We start from the raw sequence: 16,317 nt of genomic DNA, 5'->3' as shown, positions 1-16,317 counted from the left end.
GGTTTTTCATAGATGGATTTTATGAGCTTGAGGAATGTTCCCTCTACCCCTATACTCTGGAGAGTTTTAATCAGGAAAGGATGTTGTATTTTGTCAAATGCTTTTTCTGCATCAATTGAGAGGACCATATGGTTCTTCTCCCTCCTCTTATTACTGTGTTCTATCACATTGATTAATTTGCGAATGTTGAACCACCCTTGCATCCTGGGGATAAATCCCACTTGGTCGTGGTGGATGATCCTTTTAATGTATTGTTGGATCCTATTAGCTAGGATTTTGTTAAGCATATTGGAATCCATATTCATCAGGGATATCGGTCTGAAATTCTCCTTTTTGATGGGGTCTTTGCCTGGTTTGGGGATTAAGGTAATGCTGGCCTCATAGAATGAGTTTGGAAGTTTTCCTTCTGTTTCTATTTCTTGAAACAGCTTCAGTAGAATAGGTATTATTTCTTCTTTGAATGTTTGGTAGAATTCCCCAGGGAATCCCTCAGGCCCTGGACACTTGTTTTTTGGGAGGTTTTTGATCACTGCTTCAATCTCGTTACTGGTTATTGGCCTATTCACGTTGTCAATTTCTTCCTGTTTCAGTCTTGGCAGCTTAAAGGTTTCCAGGAAGGCCTCCATTGCATCCAGATTGCTCAGTTTATTGGCATATAGTTGTTGATAATAATTTCTAATAATTGTTTCTATTTCCTTGGTGTTAGTCGTGATCCCTCCCCTTTCATTCATAATTTTATTAATTTGGGTCCTTTCTCTTTTCTTTTGGATAAGTCTGGCCAGTGGTTTATCGATCTTATTAATTCTTTCAAAGAACCAACTTCTAGTTTCACTGATCTGATCTACTGTGTTTCTGGTTTCTAATTCATTGATTTCTGCTCTAATTTTAATTATTTCTCTTCTAATGTGTGGCTTCGGCCTCGTTTGTTGCTTTTTCTCTAGTTCTTTAAGGTGTAGAGTTAGTTGGTGAATTCGGGATTTTCTATTTTTTTGAGTGAGGCTTGATGGCTATGTATTTCCCCCTTAGGACTGCCTTTGCAGTATCCCATAGCATTTGGACCGATGTGTTTTTGTTCTCATTGATCTCCATGAATTGTTTAAGTTATTCTTTGATTTCCTGGTTGACCCAAACATTCTTGAGCAGAGTGGTCTTTAGCTTCCAAGTGTTTGAATTTCTGCCAAATTTTTTCTTGTGATTGAGTTCCAGTTTTAGAGCATTGTGGTCTGAGAATATGCAGGGAATAATCTCAATCTTTTGGTATCGGTTGAGACCTGATTTGTGACCCAGTATATGGTCTATTCTGGAGAAAGTTCCATGTGCGCTCGAGAAGAATGAGTATTCTGTTGTTTTAGGGTGGAATGTTCTGTAAATATCTATGAGGTCCATCTGGTCCAATGTATCATTCAAAGCTCTTGTTTCCTTGATGATTTTCTGCTTAGATGATCTGTCCATTGCTGAGAGTGGAGTATTGAGGTCTCCTACAATTCACGTATTGTTATCAATGTGACTCTTTATTTTGGTTAACAGTTGGCTTATGTAGATGGCTGCTCCCATGTTGGGGGCATAGATATTTACAATTGTTAGATCTTCTTGGATAGACCCTTTAAGAATGATATAGTGTCCCTCTGTGTCTCTTATTACAGACTTTAGTTTAAAATCTAATTTGTCTGATATAAGAATTGCTACCCCAGCTTTCTTTTGAGGTCCGCTGGCATGGAAGATGGATCTCCATCCCTTCACTTTCAGTCTGGATGTATCTTTAGGTTCAAAATGAGTCTCTTGTAGACAGCATATGGATGGGTCCTGTCTTTTTATCCAATCTGCAACCTGTGCCGTTTTTATGAGTGTTTAGGCCATTCACGTTGAGAGTGATTACTAAAAGATATGAATTAATTGTCATCATGTTGCCTGTGAATACTTTGTTTTTATAGATTGTCCCTGTAAATTTCTGTTGTAGATCACTCTTGGGGTCTTTCTCCTTTTATAGAACCCCCCCTTAGTATTTCTTGCAGGGCTGGCTTAGTGGTCACATATTCTTTCAGCTTCTGCCGGTCGTGGAATCTCTGCATCTCTCCATCCATTCTAAATGACAGCCTTGCCGGATAAAGTATTCTTGGCTGCATGTTCTTCTCATTTAGTACCCTGAATATGTCTTGCCAGGCCTTTCTGGCTTGCCAGGTCTCTGTGAATAGGTCTGACGTTATTCTGATGTTCCTCCCTCTGTATGTAAGGAATCTCTTCCCCCTAACTGCCCTTAAGGTGGTTGCCTTGGTTCTAAGAGTTGCAAGTTTTACTATTACATGCCGGGGTGTTGGCCTGTTTTCCTTGATCTTAGGAGGGGTCGTCTCTGCCTCTAGGACTCGAATGTTTGTTTCATTCCCCAGATTAGGGAAGCTCTCAGCTATGATTTGCTTAAATACATCTTCTAGTCCTCTCTCTCTCTCCACTCCCTCCGGGATTCCAATGATTCTGACATTGGAACGCTTCATGGTGTCACTTATTTCTCTGATTCTATTTTCATGGATTCTGAGTTGTTTTTCCCTGGCCTCCTCTTTTCCTTTTTTATCTATTATATTGTCTTCCAGGTTGCTTATCCGCTCTTCTGCCCCAGTTACCCTAGCTGTTAGATTATCTAGATTGGATTGGATCTCATTGATAGCATTTTTAAGTTCTGCCAATTCACCTTTTATTTCTGCCCTTAGAGACTCTATGTTGCCATGAATTGATTTCTCCATTCTAGCCATTGTCTTCACAATTGCTAGCCTGAATTCCATCTCCGACATCTTGGTTATATCTGCATCCATTTGTAAATCTGCAGCATAAGTCATAATCTCTGAGTCTTTTCTGTTTTGGGGGCTCCTCCTCCTAGTCATTCTGTTGATGGGTGTTTGAGGGAATGTATAGAGTCCAAATTATTGACCAGAACCCAAGCAAGACGCACCTGTTTTCTTGGGACCTTAGGGTTGCTGGCCTCTTGTTTTCCCAGCCTGTCTTCTGCGAGAGGGGCCTGCCGGGCTGTTACTCAGGCAACCCTGTTTGGGTGGAGTTGCCCTGCCCCCCTGTGGTGGGGGATGGGCTCAGCGGGAATCAGTCTTTGGGACTTTTGTTCTCTGGTCGCTTTCCCTGGCGGCTTTCTGGGTCTCTTCCACAAGTCAGAGCAGAAGAGAATGTTTCCAACCCTCTGCCTCAGAGCAGAGAGACCGCAGTCTGTTCTTCAGTGAGCTCTGCAGGCCACACCATCTCCATTTCTGTCCGTGCTGCTATAAACTGCAGCGTCCTGGGTTGTGCGCCCCTCCGCAGTGCTCCCAGTCCTGCCTCCAGGTCAGGGCACGTGTCTGTACTTTGTGCTTCTAAAACCGCCAGCCACTCCCGGTTCCTTCACGTGCGCACCCACGCGCAACTCCCCGCTCCGGGTTTCCTCTCAGGGGCTGCAGTTCGCCCACGCCCGCCCCCCCCCCCCGCTCCAGGTTTCCATCCTGGGGGCTGCCCTAGAGTCCTTTCCCCGCCGCTACCAGTCTGCGAGTCTGTGCCCGGTCTGCAGCACACAAGGCTGTCACTCACCGGCGGTGTAGGATCCCCACAGCCAGGCACCCTCCCGCTGCCGTTTATCCTCCGATATCTTCCCGCGGAATCACAGCTCCCCGCTTCGTACCTCAAAACCAACCACCTGCGACTATTCTGTTTGTAGGGATCCATATCTTCTTACATCTCAGGCTGGTTTTGTGGGTGCTCAGAGTGGTCTGGTATATATCCAGCTCAATTCCGGGGACCAGTTGAAATAGGCTCCCCTACTCCTCTGCCATCTTTCCCCCCAAAAGTCATATAATTATTTCAACACTCTACCCTGACACATGCATTTGTTAATATCGTATAAGGCTACGATATTAAACAGCCAGTCATCACATAGTTTTAATTACTTAACAGATACTATCTGCATAATAAATATCTTTTTCAACATTTCTTATATTGTAAATATGGGAAATCTAGTTTAGATGATGTTAACAGTCTTCAGAAAGAAGCATTGTTGTCACCATGAACATAATCAACATCAAATATTTTTTCCAAGTTTTTAATTTAAATTCCAGTTAATTAACATATGGTGTAATATTGTGTCAAGTGTAAAATTTAGTGATTTAACACTTATATACATCACCTGGTGCTTATCACAACAAGTGCACTCCTTAATCCCCATCACCCGTTTCTCCCATCCCCTACCTGCCTCCACTCTGGTGACCATGAGTATGTTCTCTGTAGTTATGAGTCTGTTGCTTGGTTTGCCTCTCTCTCTCTTTTTCCTTTGCTCATATGTTTCTTAAATTCCACATAGGAGTGCAAGTGTATTGTCTTTCTCTGATGGACTTATTTTGCTTAGCATAATAATCTGTAGCTCCATCCAAATAGATATGTTTTGAATAAATTAATACTTTCACTCATTCCACTAAACTGCTTTTCTCCCTATTTCCCCTTCCCTAACTAGTAAAAATTGTGTATTTGAAAAAATATTTATTTTTTTTTTTTAAAGATTTTATTTATTTGTCAGAGAGAGAGAGAGAGCACAAGCAGAGAGAGTGGGAGAGGGAGAAGCAGGCTTCCCGCGGAGCAGGGAGCCTGATGCGGGGCTCGATCCCAGGACCCTGGGATCATGACCTGAGCCGAAGGCAGACGCTTAACGACTGAGCCACCCAGGCGTCCCTGAAAAAATATTTAAACATAAAGCAACGTAACTACATATAATAATGGTAATTAAAAAGCCAAATATGAACAAACACAAACTAACTAGTCATGTGTATTACTTTTTTTAGAGTAAGTATTATGTTTTTTCTTTGAAAAGTATATTACTTACCACACTTAACAATTTGAATGCATTATCAAATTGAATACATGTTATTGGCCTCTACTGCTACAATAAGCTCTTATTTGTATTTATCAATGCATGTACCAAAGTATTTTAGGGGAAACAAAGCCATGAGAGCACTTCTCCTAGCCAGCTGTCTCTTCCTCAGGCTGCACTGTGCAGTGTCCACGTGCACAAGCACCTTCTGCAGCTCTGAACATCAGCCTTAATTTTCCCCTCTTGTCCCCCTGTTCCCAGTCCTGTTTCCTTCTACAAAACTCTCCTTTTAACTCAACTGGCTACTGACTGCTTTCCTTAACTTTCATTCAGTGCTAGGGCCAGTCATTTAATGATATTTAAGTTACTGTTCTTGGTTTAGAAAGCCTTAGCAAGCCCATGTGCTCCTTAGTGCTGACGAATGGGGAGAGGTCAACTTCCTGTATCCAGGATAAAGGGTAAACAGAATCCCAGTGGCTTTCCTCAACTCAATGCAACCACCTGCTTGAGAGGTTACTACTGAATCTGCAAGGGTTAGGTTCCAGGGCATATAATGAGAAACCCCCAAACACCAATGCCTTGTTAAAAAAGACAAGTTGATATGTCTCACACAATGAAGTCCAGTTTGTCTGCAATACAGCGTCCTTGTTGCCTTCTATTCCAAAGTCCCTCAGCGTTGGTGGTTGTCCTTATGGTGCAAGCTGAGTATCAGGCCAAAGCAGACATCACACTGAGTTCCTGGACCACAGGATGGACAGAGAGGGTCAAATCAAGGCATTCTCCTTCCCTTTAAGGAAAGCTCCTGGGAATACCAACCTACTTCTGTTTGTATATCTTATCAGCCAGAATTAGTTGTGGGATACACCTAGCTGCAAGAGAAGCTGAGAAATGTTCTTCAACTCAGTGCATTTTGCACACTCAATAAATTCCATATTCTGTCACTGAGGTGGAGAATGTTGGAGAACACAAGTATCTTGTCCAGTATTCATAAACCTAATAAAGATTCCTTTGGCTCTAGATTTGAATTAGGGAGTGATAACTATAAGAGAACTATGTTTTAATCATATTCAAGCATTCAGATTCTAACTCAGGAGTACTAAAAGCAAAAAGTGTAAACCAGAATATATAAGGTTGGAACAATAAGCTCTTTATGTGGAATTCCAAAGAAGTTATTGTGCATATTTCATTTGAGGGGGCAACAATAAGGGGAATTTTTTACCTAAATGACACTTTTTTCTTTCCTATTCTCTCTCATGACAATAATAGGTATATAGTACCTTACTCATTTTTTGTATCATTTAAGTAATAAGCATTCAGTACCTTACAGTTTTTTCCACCGTCCTAATATACACCCTTTGACTTTTGACCATTTTATTCTTACTTTTGATAGAAAACAGTAGGTACTTTGTCAAACTCACGTGTAACTAGAAGATTATTATTACTTATTAACTTGAGTCTTTTATACTAATCAGAATAAATAATGACTGCATCAATATAATATGACATGAAAGTTACTGATGTAGTTTTCATAATTTTATTTCATGACCTTTGTTTAATCAGACAAAAAATTAAAATCTGAACCTTTCATATTAATAGTTTAGAGTCACCAAAGATTTGGTTGCAATAGTACATTTTATTGAGTTGGTAACATACTCTGTACACAGACTGTGATAACAATTACCTGTAATATAAGCTATTCATTATATTTAACTATTGAGTTTTCTGTCCTTTACATTTACTTCTGTTGCCCTAAATGTTAGCATTTACCAACAGAGACAGACCTGCCCATGACAATTCCTAAGAGACAGAATCAAACTTCTTCCTCTCCAGTGAGAAGGAAATGTGCTTCCTGGGAGAGGGAGGAAGGATACGGATCCAGGACAAGAAGAATTGAAATATATGTTCATACTCCACTATTTTTCAGGAAGGAGGAAGATTCAACTATATCACCCTGTGATTGGCACAGCCTTGCACACTTGTGTAGGGGTGGGGAGTGGGGAGTTTTGCAGGCATGGCTGGAGGGATGTGATGCTCTCCCATGAGACACATAGGCTTCCTGAGACCACACTCAGCACTGACTACCACAAAAGCTTCTGGGTGCACAGTCTTAGAGGACTGGCAGACTTACATCCTCTGGATTGTGAGAGGTTGTAAGGTAAGGGGAGGGTGCAAAGAAAATCAGGGAGTGGCTCATCTGAAGCAACAACCATCTAGTTTTTCCTTCAAACGTTATGATTACAGGTATGTGGCACAATGGATATCTTAAGAAAAGAGGGCTGTAGAAGATGGTGGATTACAACGTAAACATGGATAGCCAAGCCCAAAGCATTTTTCACTGCTGACCACAACTTTAATCAGCTGTTTTCTTCCTTCTCTGAAGAGTATAACTTACTCAGTTTACCAGTATTCCTGTCATAAGATTCCTGTTAGTTGTTCTAAATTAATTATTTCACAGGAAATATCTGTTACTGTTGGGGAAGGAAATACCTGGATTCTCCTGCACACCTTAGTCCAATCAAATGATAAAATAGTTTCTGCTGCATCATATTAAGGTGTCACCTTGTTATCAGATCCTCAGTGCGGGGACTGTGGGGAAATTGTTGAAAGCAATGGGTAACCATCTCTATAATCTGTAATGAGCCATTTACATGAATGGTCTCTCCTATTAAGACATGTCAGAAATGAAAATTTCATAATAATGAGGATTAATATTTACTGTTTCTTGTACACCAGGCACCGTGCTAAGTGTTTCAGATACAATGTCTAATAATGTATATAACATGTTTTCTTTTGGTTGATAGGGAAAGAGAAACATTTTGTTATGAAAACAAAGATTCATAAGAGGCTGACTCAGTCAAGCAACATTTCTAATTATGTGGAGATGACCCAAAATGATTCACTTGTGCTGGGTTATTTCCAAACCAGAATGACATACTGAGTGCTTGTCTTAGCTCTTAGGGCTGGGCAAGGCAGCACATGAAGCTGAGCTATTAAAATTGCCTTGTTTCCCTCACATTTCTCTCATATATCCAACTGACACTGAAAGTCCACCTCAATATGTAAACCTTCAGAATCCCACCGGTGTTCAAGGGCCACTTAATCTTTATTACATTGAATAGGAATCTACAAATAGAATTTCTCATTGGGCATGAAACCCTTATATCTTCAGATTATATGACACTGCCATTTGCTTGGTCATGGACTCTTAATAGGTTACTTTTATAGACTAATAATGATATAATATATAGGACATTTATATATATTTATTTTGTATATAATATATTATAACATAACAAGAGACTGATAATAATAGAGAATATTCCATGCAGTGTCCTATGAATTCATTAACATGATGTTTTATTTATTTTTATTTTGTTTTTTATTATGTTCAGTTAGCCACCATATAGTACATCATTAGTTTTTTTGTTGATGTTGTTTTTTTTAAAGATTTTATTTATTTATTTGATAGAGAGAGTGAGAGAGCACAAGCAGGGGGAACAGTAGAGGGAGAGGGAGAAGCAGGCTCCCCGCCAAGCAGGGAGCCCGATAAGGGCTCAATCCCAGGACCCTGGGATCATGACCTGAGCTGAAGGCAGACGCTTAACCATCTGAGCCACCCAGGCGCCCCCATCATTAGTTTTTGATGTAGTGTTCAATGATTCATTAGTTGCGTATAACACCCAGTGCTCATCACAACACGTGCCCTCCTTAATACCCATCACCTGGTTACCCCATCCCCCACCCCCGCCCCTCTGAAACCCTCAGTTTGTTTCCTGGGGTCCATAGTCTCTCATGGTTCGTCTCCCTCTCTGATTTCTCCCTCTTCAGTTCCCCCACCTTCCCCTATGGTCCTCCGTGCTATTCCTTATGTTCCACATATGAGTGAAACCATATAACATGATGTTTTAAAAGATAAGAGGTTTTGATGCTAATAAATTTCAATTTAATGGCCATTTCTTCCTTTTTTACTCATGGTTTGCCTCTACAGTGTTTGCATTTTTAACTCAAAACAATGCCGCAAGAAAGACAGGAAGGGCTTCATCATCCTTCTTTTACATGGAAATGATGAATCAGAAACTTTAAGTCAAGAAACTGTGTTAAGTGAGAGACAGAAGCAATGTTCAAACCCAGTGGTTCTACTGGTTTGATGCTCTTTCTACAGATGCCGGGCACCTGCTTCGAGTATCTCAGTCTTTCCATAGCAGTGATTAAAATAAAATGTTCTTGGTATGTACATAAAGCTGGTCTCTACTACATGGACCTCAAGGTCTCCAGACTAAGGTCAGTGGAGAGTAACTCTTGAAAGCAATAGGAAGAATAATTTTAAAAATCGGATTTTACCTGTTTTAGTATCAAGCCAGGGGACAGTTAGGGAAGGAGAAAAGAATCTGACTATTGAAGAGTCAGGATGTTTAAGAAAATTTTGTGGGTCAAAAAAAAAAAGATAAGTAACCGTGGTCTGTTTTTTTTGCTTCAACCTTAACTGATTTGTGTTACTTCATGGGAACTATACATATTAAAATTAATTACAATGCAATGAATGTGCTTAAAAATGCTTTAATATATGTATAATTACATTATAATAGATGACCTGATGTGTGAGCAAATTTTCCAATAGTCCCATGCATTGGGACTCCCTGTCATTATGCAGAGTTATTATTTCATATTTCCCAGTTTTGAATTGGTCCTCTTGTTCCCATCCTTAACTTTGGGCACTTTTGCAAAGCAGTAGATTAAAATGATCCATAATGCAAGTATTTTTTCTCAGGACATAACTCTCGGGTGGCATTTTTATATGTGTATGTGTGTATGTATATGTGTATGTATACATGTATGTATGTATGTATTTCCGCTGTTCTTCTCTCCATCATGGCAGGTGCATAGCAAAACATTAAAAGGGGTTGAAGATAATGAATCAGGAGGGATGATTAGATATTGAGATAAAAAATTCCACAAGAGGGAGTATATGAAGGTAAATCTATGGTGACATACACATGGACACAAGCACGACTATGACCAATACTTACTGAGTACAGAACCACTTTTCTAAGTGCATTTATGGGAATTAACTTACTTAATCCTTATAACAACCCCATTAAGGACATACCACTATCACCTCCTTTTATAAATGGGAAAATTGAGGAAACAGATAGTTTAAGTAAATGTTAACTTTGACCCAGCAATAGATGGCTGTATTAAGATTTGAACCCAGATAGAATATCTCCAAAATACTCTTAATTCCTAATGCACTCAGTGTGGATTTGAATGTGTGTGTTTCTGTGTGGGTGTACAGATATATGTTTATATGCAAAAATGTACATTTTTGTACATATGTTTTTGTGAATGCACCTAATATATTTATCTCTTCATAGTAACTTGGGACCTCAAAAAGCATACTTTTGTGTTACATATATTGGCATCAAATGTTACTGTGGGATAAACAGTGATGTGTTCTAAACAAATGTAGTATAAACATGGTCTCAAATTATGCTAATGAACAGATAAAGTCCAGAGCAATGGACATGCAACCTCCTCCTCCTTCTGCCCTTTTCATGGCAAACATTGTTTAGAATCTTGCTTGATGACATTTCAAAATAACAAGCCAAATGGCAGTACACCCACAAAAAGAACAAGGAATATTTTGTCAGGAATCAATAGGTATTAGATTGAGAGACAAATTAACTGTCACATTTGGGACATTTGAGGGAGATGAGCTTTATCATAACTAACTTCAGAAAATAGACTTGGCACCCATGGGCAGATGTTCAGGCAGCTGGAGTAAAGCTTAGCTTTCCGGCATTTCCTCATTACAGGAGAACTTATTTACTGGTGTGATGGTATAATGGTAAGCAAAGGTAAAGAAATACAATTCTGGGGGCGCCTGGGTGGCTCAGTCGTTAAGCATCTGCCTTCGGCTCAGGTTATGATCCCAGGGTGCTGGGATCGAGCCCTGCATTGGGCTCCCTGCTCCGCAGGAAGCCTGCTTCTCCCTCTCCCACTCTCCCTGCTTGTGTTCCCTCTCTCACTGTGTCTCTCTCTATCAAATAAAGAAATAAAATCTTTAAAAAAAAAAAAAAAGAAATACAATTCTGCTCTCTGTGTCTGTGTCCGAGACTGTGCTCAGGAAGAAATTAGCAATTGATTGTCCTTGGAGTGGTGTGAGTGCTCTCATGGAGGTTACCGAGTGGTGGGAACACATGGAGGGGCATGCCCATGCATAGTATTGGGGCGAGACAGAGTAGGAGTGGGGAAGAAGTTTCCAGAGAGAAGACATCATCCTCTAATTTGAAAGCACTAGGCAGTTCACTGGGGTGGACAGTTGGGGAGGCAGATGACAAGGCCCTGCAAGAAAACGAGCACAAAGAGGAGGAAATCCATGTAAGCAAGGCACACACTAAAGGCTGCTAGTGTGTGTGTAGTTGGATATACTATAACATGAGATCCTTTGGTTAAGGGGTAAGATCAAAGTTTCTATCAATAGTCAGTAAGCCAATCCATGGATTTGCAGGAATTACATGAAGACATTTGAATTTTAACTTGAAAGCAGTGGTAATTTCTATTTAGCAAAGAAACCTGTGATGGGGAAAGGCTGTCAGATGAGAAGTACTGAAGGTAAAGAAGTTTGTCATCTTGAGCAATGAACTCAGCATGCAGTGTAGACATGGTGTGAGTGGGTGTGGGGTTCCTCACACCTGGGCTCCTGTGCCTCCAAGCCCAAAACCCCCTTCCAACACCCAGTCCCCAGGACGCACCCTGGCTTTAATGCTCTGCATTGAAGCGATTCTTTATTCATTGAATACCCATTTAATTTCTGCTTTCTTTCACTAAATAAGTTCCATTTGGGGAGAAATGGTGGGTTTTTTTTTTTTTTTTCATTGCTAAATCTCAGGACCTGCAGCAGTAAGTGCAGAATACTCTGTGCTCAATAAACACTTGCTGAATGAATGTGTGAAGAATTCAGTGACAACAGAAAGGAAGAAAAGGACAGGTGTGAGAGGACTTTTGTCTGGCAGTATTTGATGACTGATTAATGGAAGAAATGAAGGTAGAATTGAGCTGAAGTTAATTTTTTTTTCAATTTTATGCTTGTTGACTATGTATTTTTGAATGGATCAACTGGCATTGTGAACACAGAACAGGATTTGGTTTGTAAAGGCATGAGGAGAGGTTTAATTTCCAAACTTTCTGAATTTTAGAATTGCAGGTAAGAAATGTGTCTCTCTGACTTACTAGAGCTTGTTAAAAGCAATATAGAGATTTGCATTTATAGCTGAATGACACTTTCCTTGCTGTCCTCTTCTCCAGGTCATGAACCTCAGCTGCTCCTTGTGGCAGGACAACAGCCCATCTGTCAAGCACTTTGCATTTGCCAAGTTCTCTGAGGTCACTGAACAGTGTTTCTTTTTATTCACCCTCATCCTACTCATGTTTTTAGTATCCCTCACGGGCAATGCCCTCATAGCCCTTGCCATCTGGACCAACCCAGTCCTCCACATGCCCATGTATTTCTTCCTGGCCAACCTGTCTCTCTTAGAGATTGGCTACACCTGCTCAGTCATACCCAAGATGCTGCAGAGCCTTGTGAGTGAGGCCCGGGGAATCTCCCGGGAGGGGTGTGCTACACAGATGTTTTTCTTCATATTATTTGCTATCAGTGAATGCTGTCTTTTGGCAGCCATGGCTTTTGACCGCTACATGGCCATATGCTCCCCACTCCACTATGCAACGCGAATGAGCCGTGGGGTGTGTGCCCAGTTGGCAGTCATTTCCTGGGGAATGGGTTGCATGGTAGGTTTGTGCCAGACCAACTATATTTTTTCCTTGAACTTCTGTGGCCCCTGTGAAATAGACCACTTCTTCTGTGACCTCCCCCCTATCCTGGCTCTTGCCTGTGGTGATACATCCCATAATGAGGCTGCGGTCTTTGTCGTGGCCATTCTTTGCATTTCCAGTCCGTTTTTACTAATTATTGCTTCCTATGGCAGAATCCTAGCTGTTGTGCTGATTATGCCCTCACCTGAAGGCCGCCGTAAAGCTTTTTCCACCTGTTCTTCCCACCTGCTGGTAGTGACACTCTTCTATGGCTCTGGGTCTGTCACCTACTTGAGACCCAAGGCCAGCCATTCACCAGGAATAGATAAACTCCTAGCTTTGTTCTACACAGTGGTGACATCCATGCTCAATCCCATCATCTACAGTTTACGGAACAAGGAGGTCAAGGCAGCTCTCCGGAGAACCCTGGGTAAGAAAAAAGTTTTGACTCATGGGTAGATCCCAGAAGACCATGCAAATCTGCTCTTTGAAAAGATCCACACACAACTCAAGAGTAAAGAAAGAAACAAAAACCAAGCTCTCTGCAACCTATTTTGTAAGGACCTTCTTTAATAAAAGTAGCTGTAATTTTGGAGACACCTCTGTACTCACAGTCAAAATTCTGATTGCCAAATTCTGGAAGGAAGTTGGCTACCAAAGAATTTTAATAGGTGTGTCCAATATTAGACAGGTTTTCCAAAATATGTCAGTCCAGTCTTGCTGTATAGATTGCCAGAGATTCTGAGATTATATCTCAGAAGTCTGGCAAATTCTCATTCTGTACTCTTAGGCATTTTCTAGCCCCTGAGGGTCTCATCTGACTGCCCTGGTCTCTGGGGGAAGTGTTCCCACATATGTCTGTCCCACATGACTTTTAATTCCCTAATAATTCCATGGAGCACATTATTTCCTTCCATAAAAAATGTTTCAAACACTTCAACCTTAATTATTGTTACATGATATAGAATTAATTCTTTCTGTGAGTTGTGTGTACTATAACAATATTTAAATATGTAAATAAAACAAACACATTTCAGAGGTATTTTTTGCAGAATATTAAAAGAAAAAAGTAGGAATTTCTATCAAAAGCCTCCATGGTGAAAGTGTTTTTAGAAAGAAAATCATATTTAAATTCAAGGATAGAAGGAGAAAAACAAACTAAAAATAATTAACATAAATAATTTAAAAGATTTTTATGTAATTAACAAAATTTGCATATGTGCAAATGAATTCTGACTCCATATGTTTTAAAATTATCCATACACTTGCTCTGAAGAGAAATGAGCTGTAGGCATCTGGAGAGGCATTTCCTGCGATGGGAGCACTTAGGGAGATGTTGTGGGGTATGAGGGGTTGGTAACTACTCATGTAGTAGCTGTAATGGGACAGAGAGGAGGTCTGTGACTTAATCACTGTGTACGATGAATAGTCCTGGGTGTGATGAACCACCTGGTCCCCTAGTTAGTGATGCTGTATTATGCCCTTGACATGTGCTGAGAGAGTAGGTCTCAAGTATTCTCACCACATACACAATTGCTGTGAGTTGAGAGATGTGTTAATAACTTAATTGTGCTAATCAATTCACAATACATATGTGTATCAAATCATCACATCATACACCTTAAAGACATGCAGTTTTACTTGAGATAATAAATCTCAATTAGCTGGAAAGGATCAAAGAATGTGATAATTCTATCAGGGGATAACGGTGATATTCACTAACAACCAAGATGTGCATTTTGCCAGATATCCCTATTTTACCAAAAACTGTCCAATTCTTTCAAACATGTAATTTATGTATAATACAAATATTAAAATATTTAAATGTGGACATTTTTATTAAAACAATTATAATATAATACATGCTTTTCAGAGCAAATGTATAAAATGTATAAAAAATGTAAAAATTAAAATTTATTCATTTATATTCCTTCCATGCAGTAATAACCAATGTAAATATTTTGTTTATTTAATTTTAGCCTTTTGCTTTCTGCTACCCACACACACGCACACACACACTCAAGTCCCTTCTCAAGGCAGATTATGTTATTGAAACATATATACTATTTTGAAAGCAGTTGAAAATACAAAAAGTACCAAAAATGCAACTTCTAGAACATTTCATGTTTGTTTTAAATATCTACATTGTCATAAATTAACTTATCCTCCATATTTTCTCTATTAAATATTCCTGAATATTAATAAGGGAGAAATTCTTTGCTAACTTTGATCCTCAAACCCTGGTTTGGTTTCAAAGAGGCTTTAGAATGCATTGTCCTCAGCACCAGCTGACAGCAGCACCAACCCTAGGATAACCACCATTCACTGGATTCTGAATATATAAAAGGGCAGCTCAAGCTCCTTCAATGTTTGCCTAATGATTGACCTTAAAAACCACCCATGTACTATTGTTCTCATTCTACACACATGGTACAGAGGAACAGAGGCTGGAGTCACTCACCCCCAGGAGTTAACAAGGACCAGCATTGGGTATGGATGGTCTGGTGCACAATCCCATGGTTCTCGGCCACAAATTCCAGGAAAGTTTATTCCATTAATTCTGATTCCCTGTGTCCTCTGTCCCCAAGATAAATAAGAGTGAAAAGACCAGAGAATGTCTCTGCTGGGAAGGGACAGCCCTGGTGTTCAGGCTTCCTACTAACTTGTAAGATTTTTTCAGAGGGGTGATTTTCTTTTTCTTTTTTGAAGGCTTCTCCTTTGGTTTTAATGAGCATATGCGGTGTATACAGTAACTTCTGATTTATATTTAAGAGTAATCCCAAAGAAAACCTAAATACATATGCCTACTATCTTTGAAGTACACACATAAACTGTTTACCTCCTGTTTACATAAAAATCCAGTCACAAGCATGTTGTCTTAGAGCAAAATTCTCAAACAAATAGATTTTTAGAATGTGCTAAAAAGTTTATTTGATTCAATAATGGATGAACTGGCAGAAGATAAAAGCTAGGTGGCCCAGGGCTGAACAATAAGGAAATATAGGCAGAGAGAGAGAGTTTGAAAAGGAATTTATTAATTTTATAACTCTTAGAGTTATTTTCTATACCAAGTTACAAAATTATAACATATCATCAGCCTCTCTAGGTCAGCCTGTCTCCTTACAGAATGGCCAACCAGGGCTTGGTTTGCCAACTGTCAGCAGAGGGCCAAATCTGACCTGCTGCCTGTTTGTGTAAATAAGGTTTAATTGAAGCCCAACCAGCCCCTCATTGACACACTGCCTAGGGGCTGCTTTCCTGCTGTGCCTGCAGAGTTTAGTGCTTGCTGCAGAGATCTCAGATGCTAGGTACCTGCCCCTTACAGAAAACCTCCACACATAACAAACATACCAAGGACATGCAAGGTGTGGAGCTTTTTTGGATCCTGATTTGAACAAACCAAAGATAAAAAGACATTTTTAAGACAGTTAAGAAAATATAAACATGGGCTGATGGATTATAATTAGGAAGTATTGTTCATTTTCATTCTAAATTATTTACTTTTGCAATGATATGATGCCTGGGATTTACTTTTTAAAATTACAGCAAAAAACTGTGGGAGGAAATATTTGAAACAAAACTGGTGTGATGTTGATAATTGTTAATGTTTACTTGCTGTGTCCTACCTCCATTCGCTATGCCTGAAATGTTCACACATGAAGAACAGTTATACT

General features: G+C 39.9%; 1 protein-coding gene across 1 annotated transcript; it reads left to right on the top strand.

Annotated features, from left to right (window-relative positions):
- Window positions 1-12,139: 12,139 nt before the first annotated feature.
- Window positions 12,140-13,102, top strand: LOC118522005 (olfactory receptor 10C1-like). Its single transcript, XM_036070834.2, has one exon. It carries the CDS (start codon window positions 12,140-12,142, stop codon window positions 13,100-13,102), a length of 963 nt encoding a protein of 320 aa, XP_035926727.1.
- Window positions 13,103-16,317: the final 3,215 nt, after the last annotated feature.

Source organism: Halichoerus grypus, chromosome 3, assembly GCF_964656455.1.
Source record: "Halichoerus grypus chromosome 3, mHalGry1.hap1.1, whole genome shotgun sequence".
NCBI classification, from domain to species: Eukaryota; Metazoa; Chordata; class Mammalia; order Carnivora; family Phocidae; genus Halichoerus; species Halichoerus grypus.
The sequence above is the reverse complement of the archived record's forward strand: the minus strand, read 5'-3'. Positions and strand labels throughout refer to the sequence as shown.

Coding starts and splice junctions, on each gene's coding strand:
- LOC118522005 (XM_036070834.2), top strand. CDS start 12,140: ATGAACCTCAGCTGCTCCTTGTGGCAGGACAACAGCCCATCTGTCAAG.